General features: G+C 41.6%; 1 protein-coding gene across 3 annotated transcripts in view; it reads left to right on the top strand.

The window, feature by feature from the left end:
- Nucleotides 1-19,159, top strand: part of GRM7 (glutamate metabotropic receptor 7) — a 1,011,140-nt gene that overhangs the window by 672,266 nt on the left and 319,715 nt on the right. For all 3 annotated transcript variants that reach the window (XM_066245502.1, XM_066245501.1, XM_066245500.1), the window contains exon 6: nucleotides 16,280-16,480. In XM_066245502.1, coding sequence (XP_066101599.1) covers nucleotides 16,280-16,480 — 201 coding nt within the window. The remainder of the gene's footprint in view (nucleotides 1-16,279; nucleotides 16,481-19,159) is intronic.

Here is a 19,159-nt window from a genome sequence, read left to right as displayed (position 1 = left end):
CCTGTAGCTGGGGTCCGAATCATACTCCTGGGGGTTCTCATCTTTCAGTTCTTCCTATAAAGGCACGGTGGTGGTGTGGGGGGGTGTTCCCTCCCACAGGGTCTGGCATATGCCCTTTGCTCTACGTGGACTTTACTTTTCCTGACACAGCTGTTGCCTAATTTAACAGTCATTCACCCTTCCCATCTTGGGGTCACCTCTTCTGGAAAGCCTCTGCTGATGTCCCCCATGATCTGGGTCAGTTTCTGTGCTATCTAGTCTCCCACTTCCTTTCCTCCTGCTGCACTTGCCTCAGTGTGATGCGGTCCTCACCGGTGTGAGCGTGGTCACTGTCTCCCCTCTACCTAGCGCAGGCTCAGGGCAAGCAGCCACTCATCTCGCTGAGATGCCTTTCTTTCACATGCCCTGCACTAGCTCAGGTTGCACATGGAGCAGAGCTTAACAAGTGGTTGTTGAGAAATTAATTTTACTTTCTATGCTTAACACAGTCATCTACTTTGCATAGGACATTTCTTGGAATCGATCAGATTGGGAGAGGAGGAGCAGGTGGGTGTGCCCAAGTTTTCCGAGGGCGCCCTGCTTGCTGCACTTGTGGGTATGGTGAAGCAGAGCTCTCATTTGGAAACTCAGCTAATGGGTTGAATCAGGGGCTTTGGAGGATTTATTGGGCTGCACATGTTAATGTTTCCTAAGCCCATGTCGTTGATTTTTATAAGACACATAAAAAAATAGCAAGTTCTGCACTTATTTGAGATGTCAAGTATTCCATTTTAAAATAAAAATGGAAATTTCAAAGTCCAGTAAACAGTAATACATTAGCAATTCCTTCCTTTTTAAAAAAATGTTTTTAAACAGGAACACAGGACTACAGAACACATCAGTCTCCCAGCTTTGATTGAATCTTTCCTCTGTTGATTATTGTTATTCTCATAACTGAAGAATTGCTGTATTTTATATGTTATGAGGAAGAAACTAGATATTAAAAAGTAATTACTTACATTTCTCCCAAACTTTGCAGGTATATATAAAGCACATTAGGAACTATCTTAAGACCTCTTGCTTTTTTTTTTTTTTTCCTTTCCTTTGAATTACTTTCCTAGGATGAATTTCTACAAGTTGTTAGGAGTAGAAAAGAACAAAAATATCCTGAAATTCAGTTTGGGTTTCTGCCTCATACTAACTCCGAAGCCTAGCATACATGCCATTGCATCTTTGTGCCCGGTTCCATAACCTGATGGAGTTTTGTTTTGTGTGTTAAGGATAAGCACTAAATGAGTTAGTACATAGAAAGTGCTGAGTGCACATTGCCTGATATGTCAGGAGTACTAGCTATTTTTATTGTTACAGATTCAGAGTATAAGTATTTTTGGACAATTGAAGTGTATTGTCAAACTGTTTTCTGAAAGGACTATACTAATTTATTCAGCTTCTGGCAACACTGCTAAAATGCTACTTCTGTTTTGATTTGCATTTCTTGGAAAACTTGCAGCATTGAATCATTTTTTCCATATGCTCAGGTACTGGTTTATTTTTTATGAGATGCACTTTAGAGTCTTTAAATTGCTTTGATACTCCTGTGTTATCTGATGGTCCCTACGACTCAGCAGAGTTGGCAGAGTTAATAATATTTACAGTCTACTGAAAAGGAAGATAAAAGCGAACTTCTCAGAAGTTTAAGAGGCTTGCCCACAGTCACGTGGCTAAGGCCTAGCAGAGCTGGGATTTGAATCACAGAGCGCCTTGCTTTACTCTTCTAAACAACGACGCGTGGACGTGGCACCTCCTGGCACGGATGGGCTTCCGTCATATTTAAAAATAAATAAATAATGCCTAACTTTTTCGTAAAACAAGATTAAACCCTTAGGAAAATAGGATTTAAACATTTTATAGGCTGTATTTGGGAACTCGAATCTCTGTAAATTTGATCACTATTACTTCACTTTTTCTGGTTTGCACAACTGGAGGTGTCAGAGTCCAAACAGGAAATGATGGCTCATCCTAACTGGAATATTTAAAGAGCATTTCATAAAGAGATGTCTGAAAAGGTATCAGGAGTTATTTAAGGAGGCAACCGAGGATAGGTCAGCCGTGATGACTCCTAGACTGGCAGTGCGTGCAGGGGTCGGGGCAGGGCGACCAACATCCTGGCAGAATATCTGCCAAGAAAGGCTGCCTGACAAGGAAAGAGCCAGGCCAATAAATAATAAGACCAACATCCTCCTGCCCTTCGATCTCCCGCCTCTGACTCCTATGGCCAAACCAACTGGGTATTAAAGAGAGTTCTTCAATCCTGTCTATCAAAGTGAGCTTCTTGGTGCACAAAGAAAAGTGATGAGCGGATCCGGGGAGATGATCCACCCAGTGCAGGACTTCTCATGTGTTTAGGCAGGGTCAGTCTGGGAAGTGGAAGGGTCAAGAGTTTCTTTCATTTTAGACATGTTTAGTTCAATATACCAATAGGCATCTGGCTAGAAAGGTTAAGAAGGCAATTCAGTGTGTATGTCTACAACCCAGAAGTCTAGTGGAGGTACAAAATACTAATTTGTCAGTAGATGATAACATCATTGGAATGACTATGATTGGCCAGGAAAGAGTGAGTGAGGGGTCAGGAAGCATGGGCCCCAGAGCCAGAGACTTACACTGCAGTGAGAGGAGCGACTGCTGTGGGAAGGAAATTCTCCGTGGCCCTCTCACGTGTCTGCACGTCACCTGAGCAGAGACGCTGCCCGTCTTTCTTCCTGACTCTCTTTCCAAGGATATTTGTATAGTGCAGTGTCTCTTTTCAGAGCATGCTTACTGTCAGTATAAAAGACCAGGTTCCCTAAGCTCTAGGTCCCTTTCCTGTAGCACAGCTCGTATGTCACTTGGTCCTCTTTCTGTAACCCTGTGTGAATTGAGGAACCTGAGTGTGAAAGTGCTGATGCTGTAACTATTCTTTCTGTGAGAAATAAAGCCCTTGTCTCTGACCCGTGAGCTTCACGTCTCCTGCCAACACCCAGGAACCTGTGGCAGGGTCACTTGTAGGCTTGCAGGTATGGTCAAGCCTCAGGTCCTTCATAGTTCTTGATTAATGAGTCAGGACCTTCAGAGGGTAAGACTCAGTGGAGCAGTTTCTTACACGGGAAAAGAAATTGTAGGATGCAGATTGTTATGGGAGAGAAAGAAGAACACCGAGCTGTGTTGGGGTTATGCAAGGTAAAAACTATAACTACAGGGTTGAGCAGTAGTCTCGGGACTTGTCAATGTTTCAGTTAAGGAAATATTTGAAAATTGGAGTGAGGTTATGTTGAGGAACAATCAATATGGATTAGGAGTTCCAGAAAGCCCAGTTAAAGGATTTGTGAACATAAAAGGAATTTGTGGTTGAGCAAGAGAGAAGTTAACACATGGATGTGAGAGCTTAAGAAGTAAGGGTCATCAGCAAGGCTTACCAGTGGGCAGTGTCCAGCAAATCTTGGATGGGAGGCATGAGGGTTTAGTTCTGAGAACAGTCTGGAGGAGAGTGATCACGTGAGCCTACGAAGATTCGGGTGAGCTTTGGAAACGAAGCCTAGGGGCAAACACCAGTGCCGGTGGTGATAAGGATCAATCTGACCTTGGTTTTGGTAGCCTGTTTCTGACAGTGTGCTTGGGAGGCATTGCAAGTGATCCAAGCAAGGTTTTTTCCTCACAGTACCGAACCACATGGGGAATATTATCAGTTTCTCTTTCATAATGGCTACTTTTTTATAGATGAAGAGAAAAGCTTAGAGGTTACATAACGTCCCTTTAGTCACAAGCAAGTGTACACACAGGTTTGTGTGCTACCAGCCCCCACGCTCCGAACGCTGGTCCTTGTGCACTGGTTGGGCTGATTACAGGGGAGATGGAAATGCCATTGCATCTTGGTTTCAAAATGTTGAAATTTTGAAGGACCTTTCCCCATTAAGTCATATTGGCAGCATACGTTTTGAACTAAACCCGGATTTTGAGTTTTTTGCATCAAGAACCTTCTTCTACTCTGTTCTATGGAGGGTTCCACGCCAATACCACTTCATTAGTTTTCCTCCACAGGTAATAGAATGTGGCTTGTTGTTCTTCAGGCAAATTATCAAGTGCATTCTGACTGGTGCACTGTCATTTTCAGCCTTCCAGCTAGGAGTGGAGATTTTTTTCCTTATGCAGAAGAAAGCTGCTCTTTTCTCCTTAAGGCAGGTAGAATGCAACATTCCTAAAATATGCAAAATCTTCAGAAGCAATTCTTTGAGAAACATCAATTGTATTTCTCATCAGTTATGAATATAGTCAGGGCTTGGTGTGAAGGAGCCTATTTATTTTATTTTTGAGTGATCAGGATGAAATGGTCAAAAGTCTAGGTGGAGAGGTATGTATACAGATGTATGCATTTGTGTGTGTGTGTGTGTATTTTTCTGCAGTGAGAAGTGGAGAGGCAGAGAGACAAACTCCCGCACATGCTTGACCAAGATCCACCTGGCAAGCCCACCAGAGGGCGATGCTGTGCCCATCTGGGGTGTTGCTCCGTTTTAACCAGAGCCATTCTAGTGCCTGAGGTGGAAGCCATGGAGCCATCCTCAGCACCCAGGCCAACTTTTGCTCCAGTGGAGCCTTGGCTGTGGAAGGGGAAGAGAGAGATAGAAAAGAAAGGGGGAAGGGTAGAGAAGCAGATGGTTGCTTCTCTTGTGTGCCCTGACCAGGAATCGAACCCAGAACTTCCACACACTGGGCTGACGCTCTACCACTGAGCCTACTGGCTTTTTGTTTGGTGTAAAATGAAGCTGGAATTCAGAAAGAAAGCTTACAGAGTATTTTTTCACCTTTACTTGAATAACTTAATGGAAACCAATGGAAGCAATGATAAATGGAGTCTCTAGCCACCTAAGAACCCAGCTGAAGAAAATGATCCCAAATGTCAGGGTTTGGTGTGTTGCTGTTGTCACCCTCAGACTGCAATAGTCCGGTCACCTGATTTAGCTCTGTCCCAGCTGTCAGCTTTCCAGGACAAAGGACTGTAAACTTTCTTTCCTCCTCTTTTTCGGGAATCCACTTGCTTGTTATTTTACTTCCCTTTCCAAGACACTAATTTATTCTTTGACCCTTTGTTAAACACTCATTACTGGATATCCACTGTATTCCAGGCCTTATTTTGGGTTCTGGGCATATAGCAATGTCTAGGACCGTGACTTGCCTCTAGGGAGTTCAGTTTGTATACACACACACACTCACACACACACACATAACACATATCTTCCCTTTTTTCAGTCACTAGAACTAGATACACAACTCAAATTAAGCTGAGCAATGGCTTTTTCTATGGGCTCTCATTGAACTGATGATGCTGAGAAGTCCTTTCAAACCCTCCAGTGGGATGAATTCCCTTATGTCTTTTCTCTGTATCTCAGGAGGCAAAGGGTCATGAGGCCAGTGATATAAAACCATTCCATCTCCATGACATGGAGGGACATTAGACTACGGGAGTCAGAAGACTCTGCCTGTGTGTCATAGAGTCCGCCATCCATGTCCGCCTCATAGATGCCCGAGAAGCAGATTCATTCTGTAGGACCTGAGATGACAGCATGAGAGCTCTGTGTTTATGTCTGTATCACTTTTCTCCATTAGGGTGTCGGCACATAGTAGGTATTATTTCATCTTCTCTGCTGCCTTCTTTTTTTTTCTTTTGTGACAGAGACAGAGAGAGGGACAGATAGGGACAGACAGGAAAGGAGAGAGATGAGAAGCATCAAGTCTTTGTTGTGGCTCCTTAGTTGTTCATTGATTGATTTCTCATATGTGCCTTGACCTGGGGGTTACAGCACAGCAAGTGACCCTGTGCTCAAGCCAGTGACCTTGGGCTCAAGCTGGTGAGGTTTTGATCAAACCAGCTGAGCCCGTGCTCAAGCTGGCGACCTTGAGGTCTCGAACCTGGGTCCTCTGCATCCCAGTCTGATGCTCTATCCACTCTGCCTTCTTATTTCCCTTTTACATTCCAATATTCTTCTTTTTGTTCTTGTTGTCTTCCTTCTTCTTATTCTTTTTTTATCTTCTTTTATTTTCATTGACATCACGTCCTCTTTCAAACAAACACAAGAGCTGAGAAACAGAACGACAAATCCCGATATACCCATCGCTGAACCACAACAGGATTCTGTGTGGGGCCAGTTTGTTTCCACCTACACCCCACATTTTACTCTCACTGCTGGCCACCTTCAAGTAAACTGCTCATGAAACCAGAAGAGAGGTGATCTGTGACAAATGGAATCTGAATACACTTCCTTAAAAAAAACCATATTTTTCTTGTTAGTCATCGCACGTATTCTTACCTTTGCTGAGCTAGCTGGCATCACCTGAAACAGACTGCTGTTGATTTTGGTGCATCTCTCATAATACCTTTTACACTTTGGGGGCAGGTGTGAACATTGGGGCTGACACTTCCTCCCTTTCAGTCAATGCCCTCTATGCAACATATGAAACTCACCCCCACGCTGCCACGCTATGTCACGCCACGCCACGCCATGTCACATCACGCCGCACTATACCACGCCACGCCACGCCACACCACACCACACCACACCACACCACACCACACCACACCCATGTTTATTCGCTGTGTATGCCTTAACCTGCACTTAACCTGGAACTTGAAAATGGAATAGCAGAAGAAAACTACTCAGTTTTAGGTAACAATTAAGTAGCTCTCTAGGAAGCATCCTGCATAGAAAATGGCTAGAAACTAGGGTTTTTAGCTAGACCTTGTTTTTCTCTCTTGGTAGAATTATTTTTGAATTAAAACAGAGTATTCCATATGTATCCACTGAAGAATATTAGGATGTTAAGGGTTAAATTGAACTAAATTTTAGTCATCAAGGTAGAGAAGCAGTTGGTGAGTCATTGACATTCTTGTTTGTTGTCTTTGCTTGATTGCCAGCCGTTTGCTGCTTTCTCTGGGTAGTAGTGCTTCTGCCAGAGGAGAGGCCAGGAAAGGACCCACCCATCCCCTCCTTGCAGTGGGGGATAAGAGAATGTAAAAGTCATGGCTAGCATAAATTTTGAAATTATTTTTTGGCTCTAAACTTACATTGAAAATAAAAAGAATGAAAGAGGAAAACTTCCAGTTCATCACTTTCCGTTTGCAGCCCCGGAAGGAACCATTTTTCTGGTTGTCTATAATGTGTAGTGCAGTAACAGAGAGGCGGGAATGGATGCACAATGGAAAACATAATAGTGCTAACTCACAAGAGTGATGTCAGGGTTAAAAGTTAAATTATGGCCTAACCAGGCCATGGCACAGTGAATAGAGCATCAGACTGGGGCGTGGAGGACTCAGGTTGAAACTCCAAGGTCACCGGCTTGAGTGTAGGGTTCCTGGTTTGAGACTGGGATCATATACATGACCCCATGGTCACTGGCTTGAAGCCCAAGGTCTCTGGCATGAGCACCCAGAGGGGTCACTCGCTCTGCTGTAGCCCCCTGGTCAAGGCACATATGAGAACACATCAATGAACAATAAGGAGCTGCAACAAAGAATTGATGCTTCTCATCTCTCTTCCTTCCTGTCTGTCCCTATCTGTCCCTCTCTCTGACTCTCTCTCTGATTGTCTCTCTGTCTCTGTCAAAAAAAAAGTTAAATTATGAAAAGTGCTTAGCACAGAGCCTGGTGCACAGAGAATATGCAGTGAGCATGTGCTGCCTGCAGCGCTGTGGCCGTCAATACCATTGCTCTCTTTGGGAGCTGCTCAGCCTATGACGGAAAGCGCATGTTCGGCTGCCTCCTGCAGTGAAAGTCAGACTCATGAGGCAAGAGCTGGTGCAAAGGAAAAGGTTTATTCTGGTGCCACGGCCTGAAAGAATGGTGGATTCTCAAGTAGAAACCATCTCCCCTTATTGCTCAAGCCTACCTTTCTTTTTCTTTCTTTTTATAAAAATGTTTTCATTGATTTGAGGAAGGGGGAGAGATAGAGACAGGGAGTGACAGAGAAAGAGGGATCAACTTGTTTTACGTAGTTGTTCCATTTAGTTGTGTACTCATTGATTGCTTCTCCTACACGCCCTGTTACGAGTAGAAGCTGTGACCTCTCGGGTGCCAGTTGAAGCATTATTCACTGAGGTACATGGCCAGGGCCAAGCACACATTTCTTTCTTTTCTTTTTTTTTTTTAAGTGACAGGTGGGGAGACAGAGAGGCAGACTCCCACATGTGCCCTGACAGGGATCCACCCGGCAAGCCCCATATCAGGGATGCTCAGCCCATCTGGAGCCACTGCTCAGCGACCTAGTTGTTTTAGTGCCTGAAACAAGGGCATGGAGCCATCTTCAGCACCCAGGGCCAACTTTCTCAAACCATTTGAGCCATGGCTGTGGGAGGGGAAGAGAGAGAGAAAGAAAAAGAGGGAGAGAAGGGGGCAGGGGCAGAGAAGCAGATAGTCACTTCTCCTGTGGGTCCTGACTGGGAATCAAACCTGGGACATCCACATGCTAGGCCAATACTACCACTGAGCCAACTGGCCAGGGCCCCTTGTTTCTTATAGAGATAGAGAGGGTAGTTCCCCCCTCCCATCCAATTATCTTGCTAGCTTTGGGCATGCTGGGGCCCTGTCCATTTTGTTTCTAGCTTTTTGCTGGCTGGTGTAAGAACCTTCCTGTACACTATCTAGGCCAGTGAGGGAGACTCCCTATTGCTCCCTGACTGTCTACCATTAACAATCCCATTAAACTCTCTCACTGAACCGCACCTACAAACTGAGGCATAAGAACACTAAAGGGTTTCTAACTCAACCCCAGAAATTCTGACCTTCCTTCTAACGATGTTCCTTGCTGGCCATGGGTTTTTATTCTGAGATTCATAAATGTGGTCACTATCAAAGAGGGCAACAGAGTATATTTCTATGAACACAGAATTTATTTTACATTTATTTTAACATTCATCTTATAAAGAGAAATGTGTACCCACGAGAGAACAAAGTTATCCAGTAAAGTGCAGTGGCATTTTAATAAGGCTTGCCCAGTACCTGGGGCATTTGTCAGACTCTGTCACACTCTCTATCACTCCAAATATCCACCCTGCTGTCCCTGTGTCCTCTTTACCCAGAATCTAGCCATTTTGTCACAGCCAAAATATGTCTTGACTCTATTTTCAAATCTCCTGTATATACTTTTCCTGTTTATTGGGGATATTTATCATTGGCAATAGAGCCAAGCATTAGTAGATTAATTATAAACAATAATACTCAGGACTTCAGACTCAAGAAATATTTAAGATTGAGGCTTCATATTCAATAAAATAAAATTTTCTTCAATGCAAAGTTTAAAAGCACAGTTGGCACAAGCATGCATAATTTCAGAGAGGTCTTCCCAAAGCACGTAGCGTCAATTAATAGATGAAACCAAAATAAAAATTACAAACTTTGACTCCTTGGAAGCATATAAACATTGGGTCAGTTCACGTCTACTGAAGCTTTCTCATATGTTTTTAAGTCTGTATCAGCAAACACATTCTCTCTTTTGGTTTCCCCATTGAAATATTAATATAAATAACCGCAAGTCCATATTTTCTTGCATTTTTGTGCCTTCTTCCTCTCCCTCCAATAGTTCCCTTATGCATATTAGGTAAGGCATAAATTCTGGGAAAGCAGTCTGTGAAAATGGGCAAGTTAAGGAGGTCCTTCCAAGAGAAATCCTCACCAGCAGAATGAACACTAGAAATCCTGGTAGTGAAAGTGTATGGGTTCATTCTTCTGTAGTGCAGCTGACAATGTAGTCAACAGAAAGTTAAAAGAGTGTGCATTTTTAAGATAAATACTGGACTCTTTGGGTAAAAATAACAATGGAGCAGAAAATCAGGAAACTTCAAAAGGTAAGCTTCTTTGCATGCTGGAGAAGTAACAGATAATGCTTCAGAGTTCACCTCATTTTATCTAAACCTCAGCCTCCCTCCTGGTAAACATAATGAAAAGTATGACCTTTAAACAAGGAAAGAAGGTAACATCTCAGTTAATCAGAAAGATTGTAAGAATGAGCTATTAACTGAGAATTAAAGAAAAATGCTTTTTCCTTCCCTACTTGAATCGATGTGAAAAGTGCATTTTAAAACTGCATCTCACGGCCCTGCCCAGGTTGCTCAGGGCACACATGAGAAGCAACCAATGAATGCACAAGTAAAGGAAACAACTAAGTAAAACAAAGAGTTAATGCTTTCCTTGCTCTTTCTCCCTTATCCCCTTCCTCTCTCCCTTCCTCCCCCTTCCTTCCCCCCCCCTTCCTTTCCCTCTGTCTTTGTCTCTCTTTCTCCTCTCTCTCAAATCAATGGAGAAATTAAAAAATAAAATGCCCTGCATTTCATCTTTGGTGTTTTTTTTTTTGGGGGGGGGGGTGCAGGGAGTCACGCTTAACACTAATCCCTGGGGATATTATGAAGTGTATATGGATAGGAAGTGTAGTATTCAAACAAACTTGGCAAATATTTGGCAACTCACAGCTCAATTGTATTTTCCTATATTGAACACATTTTTGTTCTTCTTACATTTTTATGCTGTGTAATTTTCTGAGTACCACAAAATGGCTACAGTGACTGCAGTATGCATGTGCGTACGTGTGTGTGTGTGGGGGGGGGGGGCTTTGGTACAATTGAATCCATCTCTTTTTAAGAGCACACAAAGTTTTCAGGAGTTTCCTAGTAAACTGCTTTCTTCCATCCCATTGGCTAGAATTGCATAGCATGCCTGTTCCTAAATTAGTCCTTGAGAAGGAAACTGGATTGGTTTAAACAAATTGGAATTGACTCAGTGAGACTTGAGAGATCTAGAACCTCTCCTTCAGTAGGCTGCCGATACTTAGAGAACCAGAGCTCTGTTGGGGGGAAGGGCAAGGTGGTACATGAGTCACTGTAAACTCTGAAGACGCCAACAGTTTGTCTGCCACAGTAGGGGAAGTAAAGTCAAACTCTTCTCTTTTTTTAAGTGAACGTGACATTTTTAGTTTTCTTGATATTAGGGTACATTTTTATAAACCTGGTAGCCCGAAAGACAAATGTATCCTTTAAGTTTTAGAGTCTTTACTATGCTCTAAGTCACCTGGTGACTTCCAGTCTTTCTCAAATAATAAAATATTTCATTATTTTAAATGTTGAAATTATTTTTCAGGGCATTCTTTCTGGGCTGTATGTCTTTATGAATGTAGTTTAGGAACTGCTCTCCCAAATTATTAGCCTGAGCCCATTTCATAGTTTATATTTTATAGTGATTATAATGACTTCAAGATTTCCTCTTTTAAGTACTATATACATAAGAGAATTATTTTTTGTGACAGAGACAGAGAGAGAGAGAAAGGGACCGATAGGGACAGACAGACAGGAAGGGAGAGAGATGAGAAGCATCAATTCTTTGTTGTGGATCCTTAGTCTCCTTAGTTGTTCATTGATTGCTTTCTCAAATGTGCCTTGACTGGGGGGCTACAGCAGACCGAGGGACCCCTTGCTCAAGCCAGTGACCTTTGGGCTCAAGCCAGCAACTATGGGGTCATGTCTATAATTCCATGCTCAAGCCAGCCAGCCACGCTCAAGCTGGTGACCTTGCAGTTTCGAACCTGGGTCCTCTGCATCCCAGTCTGATATTCTATCCACAGTGCTGCCACCTGGTCAGGCTACATAAAAGAAATTTGTAAAGTAGCAGGTTATGAAATGAATATTAGAAAAGAAATTACCTTATAAAATAAGTATAGTAAAATGTTAATGTGAGAATCTTGATGAATTCCCTTTAAAATTCTTCCAACTTTGCACTGTTTACATTTTTTTGTGATAGTTGAAAAATAATAAAACAACCACAACAAAACAATAGATTTTATGTATGCAACCAAAAACCAGTGAGAAGATATATAGCAAGAGAGACTGTTCTTATATTAGCAAAAATAATGTCATACCCAGGCTCACTTCCCAAGGAACACTCAAAGCCTGTGTGAGAATAACTTTAAAACACTATTGAAGGAAGCAAAGCTAGGCTTGAGCTGATGGAAAGACAGGATGATCCATCTTCATAACGATTTCTGTTCTAGCTAAGTCTATTTATAAATACAACATAAACCCAATTGATGTACAATTAGGTTCTCTCTTTCTCAAGCTAGATAAATGGTTGTGCCTGACCTATGATGGTGCAATGTATAAGACGTCAACCTGGAACGCTGAGGTTGCTGGTTTGAATCCCTAGGCTTGCTTGGTCAAGGCACATACAGGAAGCAACTACTATAAGTAGATGCTTCCCACTTCTACTCCCTCCTCTTTTTCACTCCCCCCTCTTCAAAATTGAATAAATAAAATCTAAAAAATGTTTTTTAGATAAATGATTGATGTATATTTGAGTAAACAAAAAATAACTAAGAAAATCTGTAAAAAAAATAAGCAATTATGGTGGGTGAACAATCAGGGTCGGAGAGGAGCTTGATCAACCAGTTATTAAAACATTATATAAAGCCTTTATAAGTGAAACTCTTTGCTTTGTACATGACATGACAAACCAAACAATGAAACAGATTCCTAAAACCTCAAATCGACCTAATTATATATGGACATTTAGTATATCATAAAGGCAGCATGTCAAATCAGTGAGAGAAAATAAACTCTATCTTATAACTGAATAGCTATATGGAAAAGGATAAATTTTAAATTTATTTCTCATACTGCACACTAGAATACATTTTAAGTACATCAAGGATAAAACTTTTAAAAATGTAAGTTCTAGAAGAAATCATGGATTTTCTATACTCTGAGTATAGGGACTGAGTATACTTTGAGTGTGGACTTTTTTCCAACATTATTGAAAATTCAGAAGCAGTAAGAAAAAAGAAAACTGATATTTTTCTTTTAGAAAACCAATTTTAACACAATATAATGTTATTTAAGAAATACCTCGCCTGACCAGGCAGCGGCACAGTGGATAGAGCATTGAGCTGGGATACGGAAGACCCAGGTTCGAGACCCCAAGGTTGCCAGCTTGAGCTCAGGCTCATCTGGTTTGGGCAAAGCTCACCAGCTTGGACCCAAGGTCGCTGGCTCGAGCAAGAGGTCACTTGTTCTGTTCCTCTTGATGGGTAGTCCCCCCACCCCCCATCAAGGCACATATGAGAAAACAATCAATGAACAATTAAGGTGCTGCAACAAAGATTTGATGCTTCTCATCTCTCTCCCTTCCTGGCTGTCTGTCCTTGTCTGTCCCTCTGTCTGACTCTGTCTATCACAAAAAAAAGAAAGAAAGAAAGAAAGAAAGAAAGAAAGAAAGAAAGAAAGAAAGAAAGAAAGAAAGAAAAGAAAAGAAATACCTAAAGAAAAATGACAAACTGGGAAAAATAGTTGCAACTTAATCTCAAGGAGTTAATATGTTTAATTAATAAAAAGCTTTTAAAAATAAAGAAATGACCAACAACTTTTTGCAACAATTGGCTAGATTATTGATAGTAGAAAAAGAAATACAGTAGCTTTTATTTAGATGAGATGTTCAACCTCCCTAAGGTAAGAAAAATGCAAATAAACATACACTGGTAGCATTTTTCAACATACCTGATTAATGAAAATCCAAGTTGGACAATACACTTGAGCAGTGAGGGTGTGGGGAAATTAACACTCTCATCTTTTACTTGTGGGAGAGCAAGATGGTACAAATCCATTAAAGGGAAATTTGCCAGTAATTAGCAAAAATACATATGAATCTTCTCCTTAACCAAGCAACCCCACTTCTCAGGTTCTATCACCAAAATAGACAGAAATTGAAAAGCACATATTTACACAAGGCTGTTCATTACATTACACTTCTTAGACTGTTAGGCATGATTGTTACTCTAAAAATGTTTCCTGCATACTCTGGAATACATTGCATGAATAATCATAATGGGATCATTAAGAACAAGGATTTTTCTCACAAAAGAAGGGAGGTAGAAGTGATTGAGTACCGAGGTTAGAAAACATCCCGTGGTCCTGGATTTGAATGGGAAGTGGCAGTAGGAATTCATGATGAATTTTATCTTTTAAAAAATCCTACCCTAAACACGCTGAAGGGCCTAAGTCAAGTGGCAATCAATCAGACTAGTTTGACTGGTGTTTATTTTTTATTTTTTTATTTTTTTATTTTTTCTGAAGCTGGAAACAGGGAGAGACAGTCAGACAGACTCCTGCATGCGCCCGACTGGAATCCACCCGGCACGCCCACCAGGGGCGACGCTCTGCCCACCAGGGGGTGATGCTCTGCCCATCCTGGGCATCGCCATGTTGCGACCAGAGCCACTCTAGCGCCTGGGGCAGAGGCCACAGAGCCATCCCCAGTGCCCGGGCCATCTTTGCTCCAATGGAGCCTTGGCTGCAGGAGGGGAAGAGAGAGACAGAGAGGAAAGTGCGGCGGAGGGGTGGAGAAGCAAATGGGCACTTCTCCTGTGTGCCCTGGCCGGGAATCGAACCCGGGTCCTCCGCACGCTAGGCCGACGCTCTACCGCTGAGCCAACCGGCCAGGGCCTTGACTGGTGTTTAAATAAGACATGTATAAAACATAGATGAGTCTACCATGTAGAACAGAGCCGTGTACTCTGAAAAGGAAAAATACCAATTCAAAGATGAGTCTACCATGTAGAACAGTGCCGTGTACTCTGAAAAGGAAAAATACCAATTCAAGTAAATTTGGGAATTCTAAATTTTCTTCTTGGATAGTATACTTTTCTTTATAATGTTAATACTCTGAAAAAGTCTCCAGTAAAGAAGTCTAAAAATATTTAACTGTCAGGGACCTTCTTTACCACAGGAGAAGAAATTGGAGTCGCAGAATACCCCTTGTATCTTCACTACACAGTGTGCTGCAGGATACAATTTGGGGGTTAGTGCTGTGAGAGTAGAATGCACTCTGTAGATAATTATTCTTCATAGAGGGACAAGAGGTCTAGAGAGTGAACTTAATGAATTCATAATTTAATATAACCGTTGTTTAGAATCTGCTAGTTACTAATTGCTTTGTTTAGTGTTAAGGATATAAAAAAAAGTCTTGAAGATAGTCATTAGACCATTAAAACTAGCTTTATAATAAAAGATTTGAAATGTTTTATGAAATTTTCCATTCTGATTGAGTGTAAGCCACTGCTGTATTTTGCCTTAGAGAGACGTTACGATGGGCAAAAGCAAGGAGGAAGGACATTTCTGACAAAGTAAAGAACACTACTTTACGTTAGAGTTTATGATGCACTCAAGAAAATGCCTTATCTGTCTGGAACAACAACAAAAAATGTAGGGAAAGCATGGAGTAGGACCAACATAATGAGAAGAATATAGGCTTTAGGGTCTGACAAGCTTGAGTGATCATCATTGATCTACCTGTAAGTGACTCTGGAAAGATGTCTTACTCTCTAGAAGGCTCAGCTTCCCCTTTTGGATAATGAAGATAAATAATTTTTAGCTCACAAAGTAAGGAGGAAATAGAAATAACATATGCAAAGCTTCCAACGTAGTGAGGGAGGCACTTAATTGATGTCAATTTTTATTGTTACCAGACAGGTGGGGATGGACATCCTTAGTTGTCAGGGGAAGGGATTTTGTGTTTGTTTTGTAGACAGTGGAGAGCCATCGAAAACTTTGGAGCATGGGGGTGAGTTGATTAGCTCTGTAGATGGACATGGAGGATTAAATAAATGAAGGGAAACATGTGGCATTGTATTCTGATGGGAGTTGAGAAGCATGTAAATAGGTATTGGTAGTGTGGTCAAAATGTTCAGCGTTTCAGAGGTAGAATTGATAGAACTTGGCTATTCATTAGCTGTGTGTACGTGGGGGTGGGGAGGAAGAGACAGGAAACAAAGAAAATAGTACCAGGTTTTCTAGACCAAGAATCTGAGTTACTACTAATACCAACAAGTGAGATAGACAACACAGGAGGTGGAGCAGGTATATAGGAAGTAGTGACTTCAGTGTAGAATTTTTTTATTCCTATCATTTTTTCTTTTGGACTCTTTCTTTTCTAGAGTAAATTAGCCTTGAAGATTTGAATGTGGCAGCCCAGTTTCTAATCCCAGTGATCCTTCCATTCTTTGGGACCCCTATATTTTGAATAGTGTATTGGCCGATCCTTGGAGTGCTGCTTCTAAAGTTTGTCTAATACTAAGCTCAGCTACTAAAAACTACCTAACATGGTAGTCAGATGTGTCAATGTGGTTTGCACTGTTGTAGTCCTCAAAACATTGTCTACTTTAAGCATAGTTGAAAGTACATACAAATTCAGAGATTGTACTCAACACCAATCTCTGTGTGTGTTTCTTGTTTTCATGTGCAGGGCAGGAGAGAATTGGAAAAGATTCCAACTATGAGCAGGAGGGGAAGGTGCAGTTTGTGATTGACGCAGTCTACGCCATGGCTCATGCCCTGCACCACATGAACAAGGATCTCTGTGCTGACTACCGTGGCGTCTGTCCAGAGATGGAGCAAGCTGGAGGCAAGAAGTTGTTGAAGTACATCCGCAACGTTAACTTCAATGGTGAGTGTGCAGACAGCCATGCTTTTAGGAATGCTGTGTTGGCATTCTGTTTCCTAACCTATATATTGAATGATAATTTACTCTTTAGTATGTGTCAAAACCTGGTTGATTTTAACATTTCACATAATTGAATCAATGTATGAATGAATGAGTAGTGAATGAATGAATGAATAAATGGATGAATATTTGGGGGTTATGGTTTGTTCTTTCCTTAAAACAGGTTTTTATGTAAAGTCAAATTCTTTCTCAGTGAATATAAGTTCAGAACTTCGGGAAAAACACAAATTTACTAGTTATTGTACACTAGCTATACTTTTGTTTTCACTTCTATAACATTTAACCAAATACTATCTTCCAAAATTACTTGCACTCATTTTTTTATTTCCTCATTCTCATCAGTGTGGTTCTGTTTTTAATTTGTAAGAATCAAGTCTATTTTTTTACTGTATTGAATTTTGTTTTATAGCATGTGATGGTTAATTTTGTGAATCAACTTGACTGGGCAAAGAGGTACTCAGAGAGCTGGTAAAACAGTGTTTCAAGGTGTGTTTGTGAGGGTGCTCCTGGAGGAGATTAGCATTTGACTTGGTGGTGAGCTGAGGAAAGCAGAGGGCTTTCCCTAAGTTGCGGGGACAGAACCCAGTCCCCTAAGACCCCAAATAGAAGCAAAAGGCAGAACAGGGAAAATTTACTCTGCTTCTGCTCAAGCTGAGACTTCCACCTTCCCGCCCTCAGACAGGTGCTCCCAGTTCTCAGGCTCTCAGGCAGTGGTGGGATTCAGTCGTGCCATAAACAATACCTAATTTTTTCTTGAGTTTGGAGAACTAGTTGTTAAAATGGCACTTGTAATCATGATTCTCTCTAAGGTGGGCACCTGGGCAGCCACCCAATGTGGAAATGCAATGTGGAAATCACAAATGTACATTCCTTACTCTTTTTTTAACATTCATCTGAGCAACAGCATATTCTAAACTCCCATAGTAATGTTCATTCTGTCCATAGGTGAAAACAATTGCAATAGAAGATGCAATCAAGAAGCGATATGAAAATATCTTTAATAACAGTTTTATTGTTTTTGTCAGGTATTATTTAATATTTTTCATTAATATTTTAAAACTTTATAACAATCTAGTTTTGTGTACCTCTTTTATTGCTCTTATTTAAGTATTAAATGCATGAAATGATAAACTACCTTTTGGTATATATATATATATATTTGTGTGTGTGTGTGTGTGTATTTTTCTGAAGCTAGAAATGGGAAGAGAGTCAGACAGACTCCCGCATGCGCCCGACTGGGATCCACCTGGCACGCCCACCAGGGGCGACGCTCTGCCCCTCAGGGGGCAATGCTCTGCCCCTCTGGGGGGGTCACTCTGCCGCAACCAGAGCCACTCTAGCACCTGGGGCAGAGGCCAAGGAGCTAGCCCCAGAGCCCGAGCCATCTTTGCTCCAATGGAGCCTTGGCTGCGGGAGGGGAAGAGAGAGACAGAGAGGAAGGAAGGGGTGGGGGTGGAGAAGCAAATGGGCGCTTCTCCTATGTGCCCTGGCCAGGAATCGAACCCAGGTCCCCTGCACACCAGGCCGACACTCTACCGCTGAGCCAACCGGCCAGGGCCCTTTTGGTATATATTTTTTTATACTTAAAATGGTCATTAGGGCAGATAACTGGTTGTTAAACTATTTGAATCCCACCACTGCTCTCAGACACAGGTGGGGACGTGAGATCCCACCTTCATATAGACAAAGGTTATAACATCACTTCTGAACCTCAATCTGATCATAAGGAAACATAAAACAAATTTAAATTGACAAACATTTCACAAAATAACTGGCTAGTCCTCTTCCAAAGTACTCATGTCATGAGAAGACAGATGAAGGAATTCCTCCAGACTGGAGTAGAATAAAGGGACATCACTATTAAATGCAATGAGGGGCAATTAATTGATCTATACCTGAGAAAGAACATTAGTGAGACAATGGAGAAATTTTAATAAAATTTGCAGATGAGTTATTATTATCATTTTAATGGGGTGACATTGATAAATCAGGGTACATATGTTCAGAGAAAACATCTCCAGGTTATTTTGATTTTTGATTACGTTGCATACCCATCACCCAAAGTCAAATTGTCTTCTGTAACCTTCTATCTGGTTTTCTTTATGCCCCTTCCCTACCCCCTCGCCTCCCGCTCCCGACCACCACCCTATTGTCCATGTCTCTGAGTCTCATTTTTATGTTCCACCTGTATATGGAATCATATCATTTTTAGTTTTTTCTGATTTACTTATTTCATTCAGTATAATGTTATCAAGGTCCATCCATGTTATTGTAAATAATCTGATGTCATCATTCCTTATGGCTGAGTAGTATTACATAGTATACATGTACAAAGCTTTTTAATCCACTCATCAACTGACAGACACTTGGGCTGTTTCCAGATCTTCGCTATTGTGAACAATGCTGCCATCAACATGGGGGTGCATTTCTCCTTTTGAAACAGTGCTATGATCTTGGGGTATATTCCTAAAAGTGGGATGGCTGGGTCAAAAGGCAGTTACATTTTTAATTTTTTGAGGAATCTCCATACTGTTTTCCACAGTGGCTGCACCAGTCTGCATTCCCACCAGCAGTACAGGAAGGTTCCCTTTTCTCCACATCCTTGCCAGCACTGATTCTGTG

This window comes from Saccopteryx bilineata, chromosome 10 (assembly GCF_036850765.1).
Source record: "Saccopteryx bilineata isolate mSacBil1 chromosome 10, mSacBil1_pri_phased_curated, whole genome shotgun sequence".
Lineage (NCBI taxonomy): Eukaryota > Metazoa > Chordata > Mammalia > Chiroptera > Emballonuridae > Saccopteryx > Saccopteryx bilineata.
Note: the sequence above shows the minus strand (reverse complement) of the source record. Positions and strands in the feature narration are given on the sequence as shown.